Raw genomic sequence first — 25852 nt, 5'->3', positions numbered from 1 at the left:
GTTTTGTGATCTCACAGCCAGAAAGAGAAGACCTTATTCAATGCTTCCACCCAAAATAAAACATAAAAGTAATAAGAAACAACATACAGGCCAGTGGGGCACATAGCATATAAAAGAACTCCATATTAAGTATTATTCGATATCTTTGGCAGTCTCGATTAGTATCACAGAGAACGAATTATAGATTTTATCATTATTTGTTTATTTTCATATTTTATATTTTCATTTTAATGTTGTATTTCTGTGATTTTTATACTTTTTTATGTTTAAATAGTTTTTCTTCATTTTTTTCATTTATTTCTTGCAGCTTTAATTTTGTTTGTTTTAGTACACCAAGTTATTTCTTTGGCAACTAGCTGATTTAGTTTATTTCTTGTTTTTATATATCAGGTAATATTTATATTATTTCACGTACTGTATTTTCCAGAAAAAAAAATAGTGTTTTAAAAAAAAAATTATATTAGTTATTTATTAAGGCTTTTCTCACAACGATCTCGGAAAAAATAACACAAAGCATACAATAAAAAAGTTATGACATTTCAGATCTACACTAGACAAAAATTAGAATACATTCTGGTTATCATTATATTAAGAAATAAACGTAAAAAATACTAAAATGTAATGTAATCAAATGAAATGTAAAATAAAATGAATTATTTACAAACATTCTAAACGCTAAGAACATGTATTTTAGTTCTCCTCACTCCACAACAAATCTTAATAACTTAACAGTATTCAGAAAAGAGACAATTTCATTTAAAGTGAAACTAAAACTTCCAGGGTTAGAAATGTGCTATACAAATAAACTTAGGCTCACATATCTTTCTCATTCAGCACAAATCCAAATGTATGCTCTTTGCAATAGCTTAGTTAACTATAATAATTATGGGCTTTAAAAAATGCATCTAGTCTTGTTCTTCCTATGTTATGGAAGCTTTAAAGAAGCGATTAATGATGTAAAGGGTTATTGACCAACCCGTTTCCTGTGGCGCAGACGTTGACAGGGAAGTCGAATAGATAATGAGATCCATTAAAATAACACTAATGGCAATTTACAACAAACGATTGCTTAAGTGGGCAGCAGAGGCCTGGTTTCACATGATGACATGGACAGTTTATTCTTCTGAAACCATATACGAAGACCAGTCACGCACATGAGAGTTGGGACCTTGTGAGCAGCATCTACTTCAAGGGGGCAAAAAAGCCGTTTGGATTTCGCCCCTGGTCTAGACTGGAGTAGAGGATTGCTCTTTATGTGCTAGAGCTGGGCTGAGTGACAATATGCATTTGTTTGTTGTTGTTTATGCTGCACGATGGCAGCTTGACACAGACGTTTCTGGTCATGTCCAGTTCTGACATATTATAAAACAAAAGCCATTTGTGTAAACAGTCAGGCCTGTGGAGTTGTGGATGAGCTTTGATATCGTATAGCTGTGAGGAGTGACACAAGGAAAAACGGCTCCATTGGTGTGACAGCACGTATGAGGGTTATGTGGGGTTTGTGGGTTTAATGAAGTCAGTGTGCAAAGAGGATTAATCAAGACTAGGTTTCCTGTTTTGCGAAGCTGCAGATCAAAGACGCAAAGAAAAGTTGCGTCGGAGACTAGAGAAGGTCAAGAAGGGTCAAGTTCAGCAGACACATCTATAACGTGAAAGCACTTACTTGTGACAAAGAACTTTTTCATAAAGGTGCAGCTGTCAAAGGCAGCGATCTTTTCCTGAAGACTAACGACGAGGATCCTATGGTCATCAAGGGATAGAGATTGATTCAGAATTTTTTTTTTTTATTAAAACTTAACGCTGTATTTAAAATGATTACAAGGTAAAATGAAGGAAAATGAATTTGTGCAAACGCACCTTTTGTTGCAATACAGATCATAGATGGGTGTTTTAAACTGTATGGACTTGACCATCTCTCCTGTCCTCAAAGAGTAAAGATCCACACAACAATAAGGGGGACTTGTCCTGCAAAACCCAGAGAGAGCAGTGATTAGTTAGTCGAAATAGCCTTAAATAATACGTAACCATATTATTTATACATTTTTACATATTTTATTTTTTACATATTATTCACAAATTAATGACAAATAATCAATGAAATTAGTATGAATTAATACTTTTATTCACCAAGGATGCAGAATAATATCTAAAGGGGTATAAAGTGACATTGAAGACAGCACTACTGCAAAAAATTCAGCTTTGGAATAAATTACAATTAAAATATATTAAAACAAAAAACAGTTATTTTGAATCAATAATATTTCACATTATTACGGTTTTGTTTAGTTTTTTACTGTACATTTTAAGTAAATACAGCCTTGGTGAGCATTGTGTAAATACAGCCTTTGTGAGCTAGAAAGACTTTCAAAACATTTAAAAAAAGTTTTTGTTGCTGAAAACAAAACAACAACAAAAAAAATGCAAAAAGCATAGAAAACAAAACAACGTAAAAGGATTAGTAAAATAAGACAAAAAAACTAAAACACACAAAAAAACTAATCAAACAAAACAAAAAACAAAGCAAAGCAAAGTAAAACAAAATAAAACAAACAAAAAAGACTAGTAGTTTTTTATTGTACTTTGCAATAACACAAAACCTAATGTTTTAGTTCCCAAAACACATTTACAAGATCAAGACCCACCAGAAAACTTTCTCACACTGGCCATTCTGTAGTTATTTCCTCTCTACCTTCATCAAGGAGATGGGAGTTAAGTGAAAGCAGTGGCTGCTGCTCGTGATAAAGGCAGATATTAATCCTCATTAGGGGTTCTGCACTCAACTGGCACAGCCTGGCCTGCCATATTAACCATCTTAACAGAATGTTTCTGGTAAGACGCTGTGCTGGGCACTTTGCTTTCCACAGGATATTAGTCTTGTGGTAATAAGCATGGCATCAGCACTGCCCAACCCAGTGGGTCTGGATCAGAATACCATTCTAACAAGTCAGGTATTCTGTTGGAGCCGTGGCTAAATGTACACAAGTTGCTCAAACGTCAGTAATAAACTTAAGGATGTCAGGAGTCTAACTATAGATGAAACTGGAATCAAAGAGGCCAGATTATTGACACTGACGCGGAGCTGATCGCGCACTCCATATAAATGAAGATGATCAATAGCTTGTGCTTCATTGACAAAACAATTGGCTTTAGAAGCAACCACTAATGATTTGCTGCGTCTGACTCTTAATTCGACCGACTGTCTGCCGCTTCACAAGAAGTGATTATATCATGCATCATAGATTAGCATGAACATACGGTTTGTCAATAAAATGTACAGTGCATAGTGCTATTGGCTCTGCTACTAATGTAACACAGCTCCTGTGAAAACAAGGGTTTGAGTCGGGTATATTGACTGATGTTCTGATCTCAGAAAGGCTAGATAGTTCCAATCCTGGATTCTGACTGTCCAATACAATGCGCAGGCTATAATACACAATGGCCAAAAACATCCGTCTGTATATGTATGGATATAGTAACAATGCTGTAGAGGAGATGAATGTATAGATACAGCTTTTCCAAAAGGAAAATAAGAAAACAAATTACGTCCAAGTTTTAAGGATTTAATTGGCACTAAGAACATGTGGAAAATAAAACACATCAAAACTGGAAACAAACAAATAATAAGAGAGAGAGGGAGGGAGAGAGAGAAATAAAACATCTAGCCAATCATTAAGAGTAATCAATAATAATAAATAGTCAAAAATACAAAAATAAAATGGCCAAAAAATCTAAATCAAAAAGATGCGTTCATGTTCTGATAGCTCAGCGTTTTATACCTACTTGTTAAAACATCTCATTTTTAAAAGTTCTCAAATTCACCCTTTTCTTTGTTTCCCCGTTTTTAATATTGGAAAAAATGTCATTTTACTCCTCATTTATAATTTACAAGCATGCAAACAGTGGATAAAACAGCGTGGACACCATGTCGAGGAAACAACTCTTTTTCCAAACATGCACATATCAGTTTTTACAAAGCTGCCAAGACATCAAACCGCAAATTGTGGAACATGGAAGTACTTAAACCATAAATGAAAAAAGCTGTGGTGTCTCTCAACATCCTATACTTTCCAGTTCTGATTCTGAGTGATGAAGAGCCAGGGAGGTTTTTAATTTGTCATTACTTTCACAGACAGTGAGTGATCTCTGAGTGAAGCCGTGACGATTGCAAATCCAGCCTGTACTTTGAGCGTGTTCCCAAACAGCTGCCATTTGAGCCACTTCTCCACAGCGCTGTGGCTTGAGGTCAGGGTGGACATATTGCACATAATGTTTTAAAGATAGTATAATAATGTCTTGGAGCAGGAGGCTCGCTTTGTGTGTGATACACATCCGATTCTCAATGTCTGGAAGGTCAATCCTGCAGCTGAGGCTTAGTGTTTCAGATCCACCAGTGATTGATGGAATCATCCCACAAGTCTTAAATCATGCTATGGCCATTTGGAAGTCCAGATTGGCCAACAAGTAGAGTTGTGTGGCAAAACTGACCCGTGGTTTGTCTCAGCCCACTGTTGGAGTTGGAGTTTGCCGCCTTACCCAGGGCTGGATTACAGTATGCGTGTCAACAACACAATCCAGTAAGCAGTAAGAACCCACCGCAGACATGAACGTGTGCCCAGAGCTGCATCTCAATATCGGCCAGCCGCCAGTAACAACCCTGTCTCAGAGCCACATCACAAATACAAACACACAATCACAGGGCAGCTGCTGGACAGTCTAGTGAAAATAAATAAAACCAAGTCAGACAGACATGAATTCGTTCCAAGCAGTGTTTGAAATCGGTCGTGTGTGTGTCAATAACAAATAATAGCGTCCACGATAAAGAAAAAAAAAACATTAAAATTTGTAGTTGGTTATAGTTATATGTTGGTTTCCTATAGTTTTGAAAGAGTTTTATTTTAAGGAAAAATATCATGTAGTGTAGTATCCATCAACTAAAATAAATTATATTTATAGTAGGGCTGCCCTCGACTAAAGACTTTTCTGGTCGACTAGTAGTCGTTCATTTCAAGCATTAGTCTACTATTAGTCACACTTCTATTAATAAAAGTGCTCAAGCGCATGCAAAAAAGGCAAATATAATAACTGAAAATGTCTTAGGGAAAAACAGCAAGTACACTGCATGTGCTTTCCGTTTTCGGTTTAAGAGATGAAGTCTGTGAAACTGACTCGCCATCTCCACAGTATGCATGTTTCATATGGATTACATAATCTGATAATATTTGAATTGGTTCATTTAAAAGTTTCACTGTCTATAGATAAATTTTTCATGTCTGTAATGAGGCAAGAATACACAGTGTTTCAAAGTCAAATGCGAGAGGTCAGAAGAGAGTCCGAGAGGTCAGAAAGTGCATCCAGTTTGCTTTAATTATTTTACAAAAGCACAACTTTTCGTTATTCTGACTGCACACGAATAAATGTAGATCAAAAGTTTATTATTAAATAATTCACATGAAGTGGCGAAATCACACAGTCCATGACGGACAAATCATGTTAATGCTAATATAATATAATAATACATTTATTAATATATAATTTAATTTTGGGGACTAACACTGCTGTGTGAACGTAGTTTAAGTATGTCAAACGGATTACCGTAGAAATCTGCAAAAGATATTAGTCTGCATTTTTATTCTCCTTTGCTGTCCTTTCACAGCTGCGGATGCTTGCAGTCTCTGAGAGAGACACACAGCTATCTACAAAGAGATTATCATCATAGCTAAAAACCCCTCTGGATTCAGACACAGAGATTAATAGGGGCATTTAACTTCCTAAACTTGTCTTAGAGCCACTATTCATTGATTTCAATATAATCTGGGTCAGATGAATCCAATTTAAAGCGTTTTAGAGCCAATGTGACACAAATGATATGCTCCGAGATTGATTAATGGGACAATGATAGCATTGAAAAAAGAATCATCAAATTGGCCACTTCAATTGTTTGCCTTTTTGCATTGTAACTAATGGCCCGTTACTAATGGACGCAGTGCACGCTCAACATAATACAATTTCCTCTCACCGAGAATCGAGACTTCCATTTGAAAGCGTCAGTAAATTTCAATTATCGTTATAAAATCATATCAGCATTTCAGTGTAGCACACTTTTAGGTGATATTGAGCACAGATATTATGACCTGTCCTATGGCTTCAGTCATCCGACTTTATATATGTCACGTTCCTCACGGCCATTTCTTTAGCAAAGGTCAAGTTAATACTTATACTAAATCTGATTAACATAAGGTCATACGATTTATTGTGTTACCATAATTTTAAGAGCAGAGAATAATTTTTTCCTGTTTGCCTGAGAAATCAGGCTCTCTTGTTCAAATACCCCACTCTTTCTTGTCACTAACTAATATATATTATGTCTATATTTTCTTTAAAAATATGTCTGTTATTTTACAAACTGGAAGCGGTGGTGAACTGAACTCACAAGTTCATGTCAAGTAAATTTAGCTTTCTTTATTCGCCGTGACATAACTTCACAATGCTTCAAATGTGAATATCCACAATCTCAATGGCGCATCTAATAGCTGGGTTCAATCTCACAAAACTTCCAAGACGCACACCTGCAAAATCCATCTCCCCTCAGCATGGTAAGACAATAAAAGAAGGCCTTTTTCTGCTCTTAGCCTCCTTCCTGGTAACCAAATGGGAAAAGTCACTCACGAGTGGAACATTAAACATTTTTACAGTTAAGGTTTGGCTTAATTTTAGCATCACATGTTTACAATGGTAATTACGCACATTATGCCACTATGTGACGAGCTGGCCAACTCATCACTTTTATAATCTCGTAAACGTTTTGATGTCTCTATTTCAGCATGACTCTGAACCCTTTAAGATTACCATTTTGGTGCTTTTGGATTGTAAGGTTTTAATCATTTCACTAACCTGAACGGAAACTGACAAGGGGAAAGGAATATAAAATAGGAAGTCTGGAAACATAGAGCAGTGCTAGCGAGTAAATCCATTTACAAGGCGACATCATCGTATTTTGGCTTCAGCTACTTTACAAGCTTTCCGAATACGAACAAACAATTACATGCTCTGGAAATGCAAAACAAATACTGCCTTACCCCAAAATACCAGCCGACCTTCTGAGAAACACACCACAAAACATGGGCTTAACTGTTAAAAGTGGACAATGTTTAAGTCTGTTCAAAAGTTGAATCGCCTAAAACTGCGATAAACCCACCCAGCCTATTGTTTCTTCTGAGATAAGGCCAGATATGAAGCACTTTTATTATCCTCTTAGGCTTTTTGTTATCGTTCGAGAAACATGGAAAACAGATGCTTGAAGTGCGAGATATTCCTTTTCAAAAGGTGTTTGAGGAAAATGAAGAAACAGACAAATCGCAGCTCTGATCTCTGGACCGTGATAAGTCCCTCGAGCCAGCCTCGTATTGATTTATAACAGCTATTTCCAAGTACGGCAATGTAAAAACACAGATGAAAACAATTACTCTATTTTTGTAGGCAACAAGTGAGGTGGGTGGTAACTGAGACATTTGAGAAGAAAAAAAAAAATCTGTCACAATTTTGCGCCCTCTCTCTCGCTTTCTGCCCCTGTCTTTCTCAAGCCGAGCTTCAACACACAACAAACGCTGGCCACATCACAGGCTTCTTGGGGCCTGAGGGGGCCCTTTGATTCCAGCATGCCGTGGGCATTAGCGGGAAAGTAATTAGGGTAAAAAGTTCAACCGCAGCTTCATGTCTGCAGCACTGCCAGAAATACATTTCCTCCCTTTTCACTGGGCTCTCCACAGATTCGCATGCATATTGGAAACACATTGAAATGAGGAGCCTGTTGCAGGGGCACTGGTGCTCTTGAACTGGTGTTTACAGCATTTAATTAAAAAAAAAAAAAAAAAAAAAAAAACACATCTTTGTACCTTTTTGCTGTTATTAAACATTTAAAATTAACAGAGGTTGACCCAAAGTGCTATTCAACTAAATTAAAAGAAATAATTACACAAATACACTAGCATATTAAAAACATATGAGACATATGATACATTTTTAAAGACTATTTTATATATTTGGTGTTCAAAAAACACATTCTTTTTCAAATACTGTACATAATTGTAGGTCCTCTTTGCCCCGCCTCTCTCAAACGCATTGTTTTCTACAAAATCCCTCCTTCACACAAGCCCAGTCTGCTCTGATTGGCCAACTGACACAGTGCATTGTGGTTGGCCAAACACCACAAGCACTCGTTGGAAATGTAACGCCCCTTTCCATAATCATGAACTTCATTTTTCAAAATAAATGTAAAGACAGTTAATAATGTCCGTAGTTTAACCATCAGTCCAAACCCGTAATCCATCAAACTAATAATGTGCAGACAGTGAGAAACTCTGTATTACTTATGTCACTTTCACTTTTACTATTTGAGCAGTGTGCACGTCAAAAAATCTATTCCGATTTGTAGCTTGTGACATATAAGCACGCACATCAACCCGATCACTTTATTTAGCTAGTATGTAAACACTACAATCAGATTCATCAATCATAATGAATTCAGTCCGATTTAACCAAAAAATGTGCATGTAATCCTTTAGATACAGCATCTCTGACATGGCTGATGCAACACTAACTGCGGTTATTGAGACCACGGCTTCTTTCTTTGCGTGAACATTTGTGCGTCATTACGCAAATATTTCCACATAGTGATGTAGATATGTGGGGGCGTGTTTGAATTAGACATTTTAGGGGGCGTGGCAGAGTCTTAACTTTGATAATGGAGTTTCGGTTCCTTGCCGCTGTCGCCTCTGGCTTGCTTAGTTGGGGTCACTTCATCTACAGCGATATCATTGACTTGATTGCAAATAAATGCACAGACACTATTTAAACTGAACAGAGATGACATAACTGAATTCAATGATGAACTGCCTTTAACTATCATTTTGCATTATTGAGACACTGTTTTTTCAAATGAATGTTGTTTAGTGCTTTGACGCAATGTATTTTGTTTAAAGCACTATATAAATAAAGGTGATTGATTGATTGATTGATAAAGAATATCTCTTTGGGTTTGAGACTTTAGTCTTTGCAACTTTACAGATCTTCATTATGCACCAAGAGCTTTTAACACTCCAAAGAGAAAGGAAAAATGTAAATAGCATCATATGACCCCTTTAAAAAAAACATAAAAGAATTAGAGGGTTAAAATAAAGCACTTGGGAAAAGTCCAATTAAAGAGGTTACTAGCAACCTATACATAAAAAAAAGATTTATTTTTAACTTAATAAAGGTAATAGGCACATTACTCCTAAATTTGCACAATCATAAAAAGGATGATGTTACACGCCTGTGCACCTCCTCTGCAATTAATCGGAAAGATAAGGAGACGTATGCTCATGGAAAACCGATCTGAGACAAGTGCCCTTGAAAAACAGGAAAAACTTCAAAGCCATGAGATTCCCATCCTCAGAGAGCTTGAATTATGTGGTCATCCAGTCAGCATGAAAAAGCACACAGGGATGATCTGAGACCCACAGATGCACCTGGCATGAACTTTCCAAATAACTTGAAGTGTGGAGGATCCATCACAGGAAGGAAATGCATTCATCTTTAACATGACTGTAAGAGTGAGGATTGTGTCTGTCAGACCTATCAGCGGATCATAACGCTTACCTCAACTTACACTGAAAAGCAGTATCTATCTTTTGAAAGCAAAAGATAGATATGGTAAAATAATGCAAACGTCAAAGGAAAAAGAGAATGTGTGTGAGGTGGAGTGATAAACTTTTAACATTGCTTTTTACTCCCTGAGCTTCCAAATACAGAATTAGACATCTCGGATGATTCATGAGCATAAAGAGGTTTTATTTCATCTAATCTTTTTTAACGTCCACATAAGAACCCAAAAGCAAACACTGGTTTTAAAGCAAGACTCATGCATCAAATGTAACGGCAGAGGAAAGAGACAAACGGATCTTTATATCTTGTGTGTGGGCCAAAATAATAGGCAATTGAGCCAGTAGCATGAGAGATGAAATATTACTCTATATCAGCACTCTGGGAGAGTAGTGTACACACACACAAACTCCAAAAGAGCTAAACAATTCATTTTAGCCACTTTAAGAACAATTCTCCCAAAATGAAAATTTGCTAAACATTTACTCACCCTCAGGCCATCCATGATGTAGATTAGTTTGTTTCTTTATTAGATTTCTTTTGGATAAATTTAGCATCAAATCACTTGCTCACCAATAAATTATCTGGAGTTAATGGGTGCCGTCAGAATAAGAGTCCAAACAGTTGATAAAAAATAAAATAAAATAAAAATTCACAATAAACCTCAACAAAGGTCCAGCCCATTTCTTGTGAAGAAAAAGTTGAATGTTGGTATTAAACAAATCTATAAGCATTTTAAACTTTTCAAACCTCCAGCTACAATGAGTCCTCTTTCCACACTGCTTTCTCAGGTGAAAAAGTCATCTTGTTTGAATCAGGACAGAAATTTACACAGATAAAGCACTGTTTACAAGTGAAAACGGTCCAAAATAGATAGAAACAAATATATATATGGATTGTTTTGCGAGATGACAACATGGGATGGACTTTTTCACTGGAGGAAGCGTTATTATTGATTATGGACAGTTTTTTTTGTTTTGGCCAGAAGTGATGGTTTAAAGTTAAAACACCTTAAATGTGTTTCTCACAATCATGCAGCTATTCACCTTACAACATGTTAATTAATGGATTAGAGTCGTGGGGATTACTTGTGGATATTTGTGATGTTCTTATCAGCTGTTTGGACCCTCATTCTGACGGCACCCATTCACTGCAGAGGATCTACATTAGAGCAAGTGCTGCAATACTAAATTTCTCTAAATCTGTTATAATGAACAAATAAATCAATTTACATCTTGGATGGCTTGAGGGTGAGCAATTTTTTAATTTTTGGGCAAACTATTCCTTTAATATTAGCAACTATAAATCATCTATTTTATAAGATGAAACGGCGTCAGTTTGAATTTTGGGGTGAACTATCCCTTTAAGTGTACTTCGTTTATCTCCTATTCACCTCCACTGATCTCTGCATGATCACACCATCTGAGCCAAGAGATCTCACAGTTCCGGGTGTGATGGCAAGAGAGTAACAAGCTCATGGGCTCTAAAAGCATCACTTCCCAATCCTCCCATAATCCGATGTCTAATACAAATGCACAGAGATTTATCAATTTAATACACTTAAGAGGGATTTCTCACATCTCAATAAAAATGCAATGAAAAGCACAGCTTAATAGCACAGTAGGCTTTAGCTAAGTCATTTTAAAAATAGTCACTGGACCAAACAGGGTTCCGCTCCTCCCAGCTATTGTGTAATTAATAAGCAGGCAGCGGGTGCTAGCAGGACTTTGCATACAGCTTCGGGTAAGGACAATCAGGGCAATGGTTGAAGAAAAAAAGTAAAAACAGATCTCATTGATAACACTGGGCGGACAGTGGGATGAGGCTCTGCTCTTCAGAGTCAAACAGTGGGAGAGTCACTGGATCTTTGCCACCGTCCCAGAGCCAGAGCCTGTGAGGACTGGACCTTCTTCTGAAGCTCCACGTGCTGTAGTCCCTGACAGCAGTCCAACTGTAATCTCCACAATGACAGAGGATTGCATTAGAGGATTGCAAAAGAGAGAGAGAGAGAGAGAGAGAGAGAGAGAGAGAGAGAGAGAGAGAGAGAGAGAGAGAGAGAGAGAAACAAGAAAAAAATCATCCACATCCTCTCCATGGAAATCTGGAAATTTGAGGGGAAGGAAGAGAGGGCACTGTTTTCTGCCTGCCCAACAACTTAATTTCTCCACAATCCAGAGAACAAAAGCAGGCCTCTTGTGGGGTGAACTTTTACCCCTTCCAAACATACTTACTACAGAAGCCACAAACGGTTAAATGGCATGCTTTTAAAACCAGCTTAATGACTCACTTTTATTTCTTAGCTTCATTTTAGCTTTCTTAGTTTATATCAAATTTCCTGTTTTTTGTTTGTTTTTTTATTATTATTATTTTGTTACCCAGTTTTCATTTGTATTTATTTATTTGTGTGTGTATATATATATATATATATATATATATATATATATATATATATATATATATATATATATATATATATATATATATATATATATATATATATATATATATCCGTGTGTCTGCGTGTGTGTGTGTGTGTGTGTTTTATTTATTTACCTTTTTAATTATTTCACTTTTGGTTTTAATGTTGTTAGATCTTAGATTTATGAATTAAAAATGAGAACCAAATGCTACATTCCATCCATATGCCAGCATATATACACTTTCTTTCTTTTTCTTTTTTATAAATTTCACTTGACACTAAGTTGTATGAGAGAACACAGGTTCAACCTGGTAACTGTAATACCTGTAGCACTAATTAAAAAAATAAAATAAAGAAAGAAAGAATAACAATGGTATGGTGGAAAAAATAAAATCCTTTCCAGATACAACTGGGGCCAACGGTGGATTGAATAGCGCATACATTCCTTGCTAATTTGCAAACCCTACCGGGTATGTAGCATGGCACCAAGGGCGGCATGTGTACTTTGCTGTCAGGAAATTCACCAGATCCATACATTATTTAGATTTAAGACATAATCCCCTCCATTGATAAAATGATGTTGAATGTGTCTGGCTGGAGTTCTGCAACGAAGGCTTTAGCACACATGCTTTTTCCTCTTTCTGCTTTTCCTTTAATTTGCAAATCTTGTAATCTAAGCCTAAAGCTGAGTGAACCAACTTCTAAACCAGCAGTGCTGTATCGGCCAAGACTGCAATCTGTTTTCCATTTGAGTGTCAAGACAGCTTCCACACTGGTGGTTGACAAAAGCTGTTATTTCAAAAAGATTATATACTAAAAATCGTGTGAGAACTTTGGTAAGTTTATGAACTATTTTAGTAAAGGGGAAAGAACAGAGCACAGCGTAGCATAAAAATACAGAGCTAGGCTATTTACCAAACACTTCTAGTGGAACGTAGCAGCAGCAACACCATTCACCCAGAGGGAGAGGGTTATGGTTTTCAACACGAGGCATGTTTTCAGCATTAGACCAACCGTTGCAGGAGTACAAAGCCAAACCGTCAAGAGTCTGTCTCCATGTCGGGGCAGACACGGCGCGTTTGGCTGCATAAGCACTGGCACAGCAAAGCTCTAGTCTTGGAACGGCTGGGATGGTGGTCTTCATCAAAGTGTGCTGAAGACAGACTTCCTTATTCTATTTCCTCGGGAGGAAATATTGAGTTAAGATTTGCAGCAGCAGCAGCAGCAGAGGAGCTCGTTTTAAGAAGTGGCAGACGTAGCCGAGGGGAGGAGAGGAGCCAATAACTGATGCGCCCTGCTCCCTCTCACTCCCTAAGGGGGCATATTTCTCATAGATTGCAGTTCGACTCTGTCAGGGGTCCAAGGTTGCAGGTCTGGCCTTCTGGAGCCGACCGGGTCAGTCAGTCAGTCAGCAGGGTTTGGCCGTCTCTCTCCAGACCACTCCCTGTCCCCATCAGATCTTTGATGCAGGTTATTATGTATAACAAATTACAGGTTTTCAAACGTACTTAGGATATGTACCTCATAATATCTAACACTGCAAACACTGAGGGATGTGGCTTGGACTCCACCGCACGTTAAAATGGGAAAACGCTATAAACCGGACAACGACGGAACATTCCATTAGCACATGGGTTTTACCTCATGAAGAGTTTTACATGTCTCCACTCGTGTTGTGCACGCCAGGAGATGGATACAAGCCTATTATATCCATAAAACTACACTTGGGGGAAAATGCTAAGATCTTAAATGCCTCTGACCTGCATTCAACCTCAACTGGCCTTTCTCAAATCAAAAATAAAAATACACAGCTGACCAAAAGTCTACACTTTGCAAAAATTATTTCACAACCTACACCTTCACAATAACAGCTAAATGCAAAAGCGGTTATTGTGAAGGTGTAGGTTGTGAACATATAGCAATATATATATATATATATATATATATATATATATATATATATATATATATATATATGAAGAGCTCAGATACAAAAGCCTCTGAAGTGGCATCTGAAATTTTCTTCTAAAATTAGCATTTTTCTCAAGCTCCTCTGTATGTTCAGTAATTTAACTTGAATGGCAATGAATAGGTTCTTGTGCGTGTGGGTGTGTGTGTGTGTGTGTGTGTGTTTGTATACACACACACACATGTTTGTGTGTGTATATGTATGTATGTATGTATATATGTGTGTGTGTGTGTGTGTGTGTGTGTGTGTGTGTGTGTGTGTGTGTCTGTCTGTATCTACACACACACACACACACATATATGCATATATATATATATATATATATATATGTGTGTGTGTGTGTGTGTGTGTGTGTGTGTGTGTGTGTGTGTGTGTGTGTGTGTACATCCACTAAGCTTTCAAATGTTCACCACAGCTGCATTTACTTGATCAAAAAGAGATTAAAAAAGTAATAGTGTACAGTATTATTGTATAGTTTTTGTTGTTATTATTATTTAAACATTCTATAACATAATAAATTACTGTATTAACATATTGGTGAATTTAATGATTGTTATATTTCTTCCAAAAAAATTAAAAAATATTAGTGTGTGGACAGAGAGACAGACAGATAGATAGATAACTAAACCAATGGAACATTAAGCAATTTAGAATTATACAATAAATGCATCTGATTTTTATAAACTCATTATATTATTTTGTCATCAGCCTCGGCTTGTGCTGAAACTGTGCTTGTGTGTAGCTGAAAAACCACCAGACGTGACCTGTGAATATGAACGCTCCGGCACCATGCGAGACACTATGCGAGCTGACAGTGGTAGTGACGCTGTTGTTGTGCACTCACCCCGAAGAGCCCGTGCTCTTGCACACGCCGAGGAGGGGGCGTTTCTCAGCGAAGCTGTCAGTGTTGAGGGAACCTGCAGCCAGAGGGACAGAAAGGGGAACATTAACCACTGACCCACATAAAGAGGGACATTCATTAGCCACCTGCACATGAGGCCTGTTGTCTCTCTGCCAAAGCCACCCACCCACCGAACTTGAGCTTAAAAAACAGCTACCACAGCAGGAAGTGTGTTGATTGCATTACAAGAGATCTGTAATCAAAATGATGCCTTGAAAACATCATCAAAAAAAAAAAAAAAAAAAAAACACTTCCCTGTCAGCTTTGACATTCACACACCCTCACTTAGAAGAGAATAATGCCCTGTTCCTCAGAGACTTATGAGGATCAAATGAAATTAAAATACCAGCATGCAAGACATTAAATGGAGACAGAGAACAGAAATGCCACTCAGTGCAATGTGTTGAATACAAACCATTTCTCCTTCTACTCTAATGGAGAAAGCCTTCAAAGCTTTAGGAGGAGTCTTCTGTCTGACTGGCTTTAATTTCAGGGCTTCGGAGGAATTACAGAATGGCAAAAGGCCGGTAGGCATATTTGGGGTGGAGAAAACATGTCGCAGTGAGTTTACAGATCCCATATTTATCTAATTCTCTTGATTTAAAAGAGAAGGGGGAAAACTTCCATTCATGTCCAGATAGAAGAAGAAGATGTTAGGCTTTGTGGAGCTGTAATTTGGGCAGCCATGCCATGACACTAATCAGCTCCAGGAACGTACAGTCCCTGTGGCGTGGCGTGCGAGTGCAAATGTGTCATTCTCAAACCTTAACAGTTTAAAGGGCCTCATCTCCGTCTTCACTTCTCTGTCATCAGACATTGCGACTGGTCACGATATCCAATCATAATGCAAATACGACGGGCCTCTTAAAGATAACAGCTGCGTTCTATTTGAAAGAACAATTAAGGGGCAGAAAACCACCCCGTGCTTCTCTCCATCCTGAGCTGTGTGTCTCAAAAATGGCTGGACTTTAAAACACGTGATTTTAGTTTGTATTTTCCACTGCCTGTATTCAATCTATGCTGTAAAATATTGAGAGAATTGTTTTCTGGAAGACATAACAAATTTCCTGCATTTCAGTAAATAATACATTCACAGGACAGCCATTTACGGGTGTGCTTTCAGCAGTGGGATAAATCTAAACAGAGAGGAAGCGATCGCAGAGTTTTGGTCAGCTGTGGATATGAGCATCCGTAGCAGTCACCTGGAAATGAATCTCTGCAGAAACAAAAACAGAACGGATGCAGGGAAAAAAGTCAGTTTGCCTCTTTAGGGAAAGCGGAACTTCCTCCTTTATTCTGGGAAAGACCTTGCATTATTAAAATTGACACCTATTTTCAGGACTTTCCAAATCCGCTCACCCAGCTAAAACAATTACTCTTTTTAAATCCCACTACAGTATGACACTGTTTGCGCCAAACAGATCCCAATCAGTTTCCCCACTTTAACAATTCATTGGATTTAGCGGAGAAGCGTTCTCCTCATGTGTCGGCCGTCTGCTGCTTCTTATTATGACAATTCTCTTTCATCCGAATCCAGCCGCCGTTCAATGCCTTTATTGTGCATTGTTTAAATCTGTCGAAAGGACAGAACACAAATTCTGTGCATAAATGTCACACTACAACACGACTCAGTGCATTTCCTATTCCTTTTGTTTTTACATTCGAATATGACCATGCCACTTATTTAGCTAGATAAAAAAATCTGACTACATAATATCTTAACAGATAATATCCTGTTTTAGTCATAACAGAAAGTGTGCTAAAATCATCAAACAGGGACAGTTTGGCATAACATTAATATTTAAGCATCCCTAATCAGGTTGCATGTATTTAGGTTTGGTAATATGTAGCGTGCATTTTTTGTCAGACTATTCATTTTCGTCCTTTAACAAATGGAATGAGTGCAGGCATGCGATGGCCAAGGAGCGAGCCGTGATGAAAGAGAAGGAAAATCTCAGAAGTCTGCAGTCCCTCTCTGCCAGAGCAGCGGTAAAAGTCCAGGCAGCCAGCTGACAGCATGCCAACATAATTGTGAAGGACTGATTTTAATATTATGAAGGGAAAACAGCGGGGCTCTGGCGAGCTCTCAGCGCTATTAAGAAACAGAAGGTAGTCTTTAATTTAAACATGATATATGGAAAAGCCAGTAAGGAAGAGAGACATGGAACTGTATAAATAGCCACATCTCAGTCTAGGTTGATTCGAAAAAGCATGTAACTGCCGAAAACTGACTTTACTTTCTGCAAATTTCTAGGCAAATAATAGTGGCAAACATGACATGTAAAATAACGAGCTGTTTATGTAACATATGACATGTGAAATAAATTTAAGCTTAGTGGGAGATCACGCTCTGTCAACATATATTTCATTTTGGAGGTGGACGCTTGTTCTTGACAAGCTGAAAATTAAGATGCCACTGGAATGTAGAATTTGTAATAATATTTCAGAGCAGCAGTTTTACTTGCAGTAATGAAAAGACTTATAGCAGGGGTTATAAGCCTAAGATGGAACTTAAGTCTATTCTAGAAAGCAGATGGGGATGACAATGCTAAATACAAAAAAATTAAATGCAATCAAATATTTGTGCCTTCTTAGGATGCCAAACAAAAAAAAAATTGCTCTTCAGTAAGTTTAGGTTGTGTGTGTGTGTGTGTGTTTCAAAGAGGTTTCTTATGTTACTTAATGCTGCATTTATTTTATCTGAAATATTGCAATGTAAACTTTAAAGTGTAGTTTTTTGTAAAATTATGATGTAAATTAATGTAATAAATGTAATTTATTCTCATCCTGTGATGGCAAAGATGAATTTTGAATTCACATGATCATCCAGAAATCACTGTAATATTCAGATTTATTACTGAAGAAACATTTCTTATTATCAATTTTGAAAATGCTGTTTTTAAAAAATTCAAAAAAATAAATCAAGAATTGGAAAAAAAAAACGTATCCCTTTTTTAGGATTTGTTGCTGATTTAAGAAGTTAAACAGAACAGCATTTATTTGAAACAAGTCTTTTTGGTTACTTTTGATCAATGTAATGCATCCTTCGTTAATAAATGATAAAAAAATTTTATAAAATATGGTAATGTATGCCAAGGTTTGCATATTACTAAGCCTATGCAGTATTACAATTCTTTGTTAGATTTCAAAAACCTTTTTTTGGGGCCAATATATATTAAAAGCAGGATGAGCGAACCCCAGGCTTTTGGGGTGTATGAGACTCACTGATATGAGGAGCAGGCAGGATCCTAGCAGTTCGCACAGGTCCATGCCTCACCGAGAACAGCTCCTGTGCTTCACCGTTCAGCTGCAGAGAGACCAAACAAACAGACATGTTTCAAACACACCGGACAGTGATGTTACAGACAGCAAAGAGTACTGTGGGTGTGAGAATGAACTGTGGAGGTGCATATGGGTTTGTACCAGAGCCACATCACAAAGGTTATCAGCCCTGAGACAAAATGCCAACCATATAATTACAGTGCAGAGTTGACAGGGCTCCAGCATTTTATCTTTTATTTGTACATCAGCTAACACATTCCTTTTGAAAGTGTTGACACAGAGTGTCCAACTGAGAAACAACCATGACGAATGTCCTAAATACTGCGGCATCCCTTCTGGAACATTAACATAAAAGTGCTTGACTGTGAATCACACAATGCTCTGTTTGGTCTGCAGCGGCTGTGATGTGGTTTAATAATGAGTCACCCAACAACTAGAAGATAAACATCAGGCATCTGTGGACAAACCAAATCAAGACACTGCTGTGTAATGTTATCTGGCCTTCGGATCCGAACGGAAAATGGATAAAAGTCATTGACAAACATGCTCTTAAATTAAACTTGTACTGTTTTCAAAGCTGCAGTCTGGGTTTTTTCCATAGTTAAATGATCCTATCCCAGCTTAATGGAACGGTTCACCCAAAACTGAAAATCATGGGTGAATCACTTCCTCTCCCTCATGTTGTTCCAAACCCTGCATGACTTTGTTTTTTCAGTGGAACACAAAAGAAGAAACTGTTAAGTATTTTTTTACATAATGAATATGAGCGAGCACTGGGACTGTCAAGCTACAAAATAACAAAAAGCTCCTCTGAAGTTTTATAAAAGTGGTTAATATGACTCATACATTATATTACATGTCTTCTAAAGCCATAAAATAATAGCTTTGTGTCAAGAACACACCAGAATTTAAGTCATTATTCAAACTTTGATAGTTCTACTTGGAGAAGTAGCGATGAAAATTACTGATGTTCACTTCGCAAACTAGTCATTCTTTTGAACTGGATCTTTTCAAAGAGGTGAATTATTGGTTCATCATCTGAATGATTCAGTCACAATGATTTGGTTAATGATGTCACAGGTTCATATTCAAAAAACATATTCAAAGACTTCAGTAGGTTGATTTCCCTGAAATGTGTAACATTGTGGAACTACTGTTCCAGACACTGGCTCAACCAATGGTGTGAGTTTGGGGCGGGACTATCTGCTATGCAGCCAATTAAATGAAATTTTGAAATCTCAGATCCATTCCGAATTAAGTCTTTTCTTGCCTCTGCCAGTGTAGGAAAAATTTGAATTGCTGATCAACTCAAGTGTCATCCGGGGTCAAAAATGTGGTTGCTGGATGCAAAAAACAATGGGGCACAAACAAAGAGAGATTTGTTCATACTGTAGGACAAATCAATGCAAACTGAGAGAACTAAACTTCACATGAAGGATGGAGGAGATTGAGCCAACAACTAAACCACAAAACAAAAGCTACCATGTATTCCATAAACCTGCTCCTCAAATAAACACCATTTCTGTGACTAACCGTCCCAGGCCGATATTTAGCACCTACAATGACTATTTGATTGAACTGTAATAACGATACAGACCTAAATCAAATAAAGTCTTAATCACATCATTCTCATAGCGACACTGTAATAAGCTGGTGGAAATCCGGAGATCGGTGAAACCAAAGCTGGGGAGTGGTGTATCACACCGCAAGGGCGGAAATATCTTGATTGGCGCCCAAATCCTATGGCCTTTTATTCTAGCTTTGTTTTAAGAATTAAGCCCTGAATGTGCATCTCTATGCGTGTTAAATTACAGAAACGTCCTTTATCACATTACTGGGCATAATCCATGTGTCTTAAGCAGATAAGCCCACAGAGAATGATCGCTCTTTTGCACAATTAGTAGCTTTTTCGAATGCGGGATCAGAGTTGTGTTTTTATTAAAAGCGCTTGGTGCAGACTTTGTAGCTGCCAAGTGGGAGATTAATACGGCATCTACAGCACGGTACATTTGATGTGAGAGAGACAGAAGGGGAGAAAACAAGAGAGAGAGGTAATGCACGCGGGCCACCACAAAACAAAACCCCCAGCTGGCAAATGGGGCAAAGGAATAATGGAATTTAGCGGATTGCGAGGTTTACGTTAATGCGACTGTCATTGTGCATTACCAGACTGCTCATCCTCGCTTTACACGGCTTTAGTAGTGACATCCATCACCAACCTCTCAGCTATTACATTACTATTTATCACAGCAATATGCAAAATTGAGGACTTCTTTTTGTTTTTCCCTCTTGTTGTTTCTAATGTCATTCACATGGATAGAGTGTAGATGCTGGTCATGAAATGAGTTTTGTTAATCTCCAGCCACTCTGTGTGATGGGATTCAGCGAATCGGAGCAATTTAACAGTATTTGGAGCTGAGAGAGTATTCTTAGTATTTTCTCCGTATTCTTAGAAAGCAGAGAGTATCTGAAAGTAGAGCAGACTGAGGACAAAGCCCAGCATTAGAAAAGAGAGACTGGTGACATCTCTGTCTCCTGGCCTTCTGGGCTCTTGATGTGATGTGAAGACATGAACTTCTGCTCTCCTTCCTAAAATACACTAGAACAACTAAATCTGAAGTCCAAATATCAATTATCATTTATTGTTTCTGTGAAGGGATTTTAAATGTTTCATCCGAGAAAAAGAGACCATAATAAATCCTATCCAACATTCCAATGGTTTAACGCATTTAATATTAAACAACAAACAAAATGGTATCAGTAATGGAGACATACTAAAAATGTGTCAAATTAAATAGTATTGAAAATAATTATTCAATAGAAGTTTAACAATTAAAATAGTAATACTAATCCAAAATTGACCAAGTGGATTTTTGGCTAATACAATAATATCTACATGCCAAAATATCTTCTGATAATTATATTATATTTTAAGCCAGAATGGATAAGCAGATATCGATTTTTAATGATATGGCAAATAAATTATAAATTTATGAATCTAAATTCAAATAAAGCTAAATAAATCACTAAAAAACATGTGCAGTATGAAAAACATTTAGAGATTTGCTAAAGTTATGTTTAATAGCGTCATGCACTTGAATCAGTTGTTTCTTGCTTATTTTATACAGATACAATTTTACAGATATTTACTTTAGGTGCACAAGTGATGAAAAGATAATCTAAATGTAAAAAATTATGAAGTGCATTGAGCTGCTTAAATGATAACAGCAAAACAGACACTTTCAGTGTACTGCATGTCATCCCTCCACTCCCGGTCTAATCGAACTGCTATCTCCTGCCAGCCAGCAACTCCATCAAAGATTCTGCTCCACCAAGATGCTAATGCACAGGAATAAAGAAAGGTACTACAGCTAGTGCTACTCCTGCTCCTCCCTTCAGCGCCATTACACAAGGTGTCGGCTCAGCAGCTGTCACAAACTCTTTGCAGGCAACTTATGGCCAGACACGGTGACGCTTTCAACACTTGGACAAAAAGTGTGAGATGTTGTGTCTGTAATGATGCTTCCATATTCACGTCAGAAGGAAGTGCAAAGCTTTCCTAAAGTGATAACTGTCAGAGTTTTCATCATTTTCTAAAATAAAGGCTTAGTCAGGGTGACAAATCACATAATATGACAGATATCTTTATCTCCAATACCATATGACTGAGACAGCCAAGTCTGAGAGACCTTGAATTGAATTTGACATTTTCACTACTTTACTTGGAAGGCGGGATCATGTTTACCATGTTTACCATACCTTTCATGTTACCATTATTTTTTACATTTGACATGATTCAGAGCCTTACATGCATCTTGACATAATTTTTCACCCAACTTTAATACTCAAATCTGTAGTCCAGGACACAGCCTTGCCTTTGTCTATGGCGACACCAAGTGGTGAATAAGAGTCACAGCATAACACAGCAACTGAGCAATATCGAACACAATTTTAAGGTCGTTGTGAGTCATATTTGACTGAATATTGATTTGCAATACAAAACTGGAATAAAAAAAAAAGTAAATTTCCTGTATTCATTTCCAAATCAAAGGACAAAAAATGCAATATACACTAGAAAGTATGTAGTAGGCAGTACAACAGTATTGATTTCACTGCTGAGCTTCGCTGTCTACACCTCATTGTCACCAAAATGAGTGATTACCAGTTGCTTTGTCAATGACATACAGTACTGTAATTTGCAAACATTAAAAAATATGTTCTATATAGTATGAACGTGTGTTGGTTGCATTGGTTGTATCACTTCACTGTCATTCACAACTCCTCTTCAGTAGCCTGATGGGATAGGTACAACGTCAACTGGCTATGCATGTCAGAATCTCACCAGAAGTAGTAGTTTATCCAAATAACTTTTGCCTATTCTTTTATGAATATTGTGAATTCGAACATACTTCTCTTTTCACATTTTATTTTTAGCCTACTACATAGTCAGCAAGTATGCATATTCGGAAACAGCCAGTGTAGTGCAGACAAGAGAGACCATTTAAAATGTACTCACTGATATGCTCCAAATCTGCATTCCATCAGCGTATCCAATCATCAAGCAGAGAGGCGGGTCAGTGCCGCTGCCGTGCATCTCTTGGAACTCTGGTAAGCGAGCCACATCTGGGCAAAGGACAAGAAACACAAGTTGTAAGAAATGACACAGACGTACAACAAATAATTCACAAAGCATGTAATTCACAAAGGCTTGACGTATGTTGTAAACAGCTCAATAAACAAACAAGACGCCGATGATCAGAACAATGGAACACATAAATAATGATTCAAAAGTTGGCAAAATATAGCACCTTTCTGATCGCCACTGTTGTTATTGTTCTGACAAAAAAGAAAGTTGTTAAAAAAGAAAAAAGAAAATAAATAAAAAAAGATAATGGCTGTCAAAACAATTGCCAATACAACTGGAAAATCTGACAGTCATCATGGTCAGCATTTGGATGATCCAACATTGGTGCAACCAAAAACTTTGATAAGATAAATATGAACTAGCCCCAAACCACATCTCAATGTTTCGCATTAAATTGCTCACATGGGACAGTAAATATATTTACATCACAAAATACTTTAAATAAATGCAGTTCTTTATAACTTTTTATTCTTCAAACAAAGAATCCAAAGAATCCTTATATACTGTATATATATATATATATATATATATATATATATATATATATATATACACATATATACACACATATATACATATATATACACACATATATATATATATATATATATATATATAGGGTTTTATTACATGGTTTCTGAAGGATCATGCGATACTGAAAACTGGAGTAATGGCTGCCGAAAATTCAGTGTTGCCATCACAGGAATAAATTACATTTTAAAAAATAATCGAATAAAAAGTACATTTAAATTAAAAAAAGAAAACTTAATTCGAAAACAAACAAAAAAACTGCAACATGACAAATATGATATAGTCTGACTAACAAACAAATGATTCATATGAGCATACAGCACAAACTTACCATTGATGTCTGTTCTTTCAAAACGGACCCAAACTATCTTCTCTTTTTCATCAATAGGAGGCGTCCCAGTATATGCCTGAAAATTCAAAGATTAATACAGGCTAGATATTTTCTAACTAACTTGTTCTTGCTTTCAATATCTATCACTTATAAGTCTAAAAGAGTCTTTCTAAGGCTCTCAACATTTTTACATTGAAAATTGAAAGAAATACATTGAAAATTAAACATTATCCAACACTGACTTTAAATTACAACGCGCATAAAAAAAGTGGTAACATTTTCTATGAAGCCTATATTTATAATACATTATAAGGGTATTCTTAAGGCATTATAATGAATACATAATGCATTATGAAAAAAACGCATGTGTTATATCAACTCATGAATAATCAAAAACAATTATAATACATCATAATACTTATGTATTTCTGGTTTTAAGTTTAAAGAGTATGATTATTTATAACACTCAATGAACACCATATTGAATCTACTTCATTTACAGTATAATGGACTGTATCATATCTTGACATTATTTAAGATCTGCACAGTATCTTACTACAGCTTGTGAGTGGTTAGATGTTGAGTGTTTTTAGAGTGTTTCCTGTTGCACTTATTTTAATTAACTGATGTTTAATACCCCAACTGAAAAAAAAAAACTGTTTTATATGGTTAAATTTTATTTTGATGGTCCCCTTAATCAATCGACTATAAGCGACTTTGCAACTACATGCCAACTAACTCTTATTACAGTATTAGTATGCTCAAGAATGGTAGAATCTATTATGGTATAATAAGTTGAAATACTTGCAAAGACACTTATAGTCAGTTTATCTGTTGGTTGACCATCAAAATAAAGTGTTAGCACATATTTACAGTAGCAGACATACTAATACTCCAATGACCGCTGGCTGATATGAAGTTGCAGAGTTACTTATCAACAGCTGTCTAAAGGGTACCATCAAAATAATCAAACTGATATTACAATAAAAATAGCAAATGTGTCCTATTACACATTCATCTGATCTGATATCTGATCTTATGGCTGTTTGAGAAAACATTTTTATTATTATTATTATTACTTATAAGTGGTCTTTGACTGCTTTAAGTAAAGTAGCATCAGAAAAATGGCAAGATATGAGACTTAATACATTATAACTATGAGAAATATAATCCATTGTAAAAATTTATGCAATATGTTTGTGCTATAAATCATCATACTCTTAAAAGCTATAACCACAAATAAATATTATATTAAAACTGTTCTTATGAATATTTGTGAGATGATACAACATATTATAAGGTTTTTTATAATGCATTATGTATTCATTATAATGCCTTAAGAATACCCTTATAATGTATTATAAATACAGGCTTCATAGAAAGTTTTAACAAAAAAGTTAATCTGCAATTTTGTACACAACATCCCAAGCAAAATTTAAAAATAAAAAATAAAAAACATTTACCTGAGGGACTACATCCTGCAAGAACGTAACTACGCTCTCCATGTATGACTGCTCTCTGCAAAACAGTAAAAATAATTCTCATGAAAATAATATAACCACAAAGGAAGAGACCTTGAGCAGCAATGAAATATTTTGTCACCCTTTTGTTTATTAGGATCAAAATCTTCACATTTACAATACTGATCACCGAATTGGCTTTACAGCTATAATTTAATTTAAAAATGAATGAGCCGATATAGTCTTACGTTGCAGCCTGTGCTCGAACCACAACCCCACCAGCACAGCGGCTCGGTCTGCGCGGGGAGTCAGACGCCATGGCCAACCACTCAGGATCCTGATGGAACAGAGCATGAGAAAACAGAGGCATGATTTTCTTATGATCATACACATCACTGCAGAGATGCCTCATTAATCATTCCGGTCTCAGTATTACTCTAAATTCAACAGAAGTAATAGGCTACAAATGATATCTGCACAACTACAGATCCTCCACCTTGCAGATGAATGTAAATCAGGCATAGATATGCCTGGTTCAGTTAAATCTTCACAACAGACCCACTCCTATTAAGTATTGATCCTGTAAATGATCTATAATACAGACTTGTTAAGACAAGCGAGATAAACAAAAGAAAAGACTTCAATCAGCTCCAGCAATATTTACTAGTAACCAAA

General features: G+C 36.6%; 1 protein-coding gene across 4 annotated transcripts in view; it reads right to left on the bottom strand.

The window, feature by feature from the left end:
* The window catches only part of LOC113114803 (breast carcinoma-amplified sequence 3-like), a 126992-nt gene extending 101452 nt beyond the window's left edge, over window positions 1–25540 (bottom strand). For 3 of the 4 annotated variants that reach the window (XM_026281839.1, XM_026281842.1, XM_026281840.1), the window contains exons 1-8: window positions 25426–25540; window positions 25181–25235; window positions 23718–23793; window positions 22727–22833; window positions 18154–18235; window positions 14872–14944; window positions 1858–1965; window positions 1664–1740 (exon numbers count right to left, since the gene is read on the bottom strand). In XM_026281839.1, coding sequence (XP_026137624.1) covers window positions 1664–1740; window positions 1858–1965; window positions 14872–14944; window positions 18154–18235; window positions 22727–22833; window positions 23718–23793; window positions 25181–25235; window positions 25426–25496 — 649 coding nt within the window. In that variant the 5' untranslated portion in view covers window positions 25497–25540. The remainder of the gene's footprint in view (window positions 1–1663; window positions 1741–1857; window positions 1966–14871; window positions 14945–18153; window positions 18236–22726; window positions 22834–23717; window positions 23794–25180; window positions 25236–25425) is intronic. The other variant, XM_026281841.1, reaches the window with a different exon arrangement.
* Between the last annotated feature and the right edge of the window lie 312 nt (window positions 25541–25852).

Source organism: Carassius auratus, chromosome 15, assembly GCF_003368295.1.
Source record: "Carassius auratus strain Wakin chromosome 15, ASM336829v1, whole genome shotgun sequence".
Taxonomy (NCBI): Eukaryota; Metazoa; Chordata; class Actinopteri; order Cypriniformes; family Cyprinidae; genus Carassius; species Carassius auratus.
This window is presented reverse-complemented; position numbering and strand designations above follow the sequence as displayed.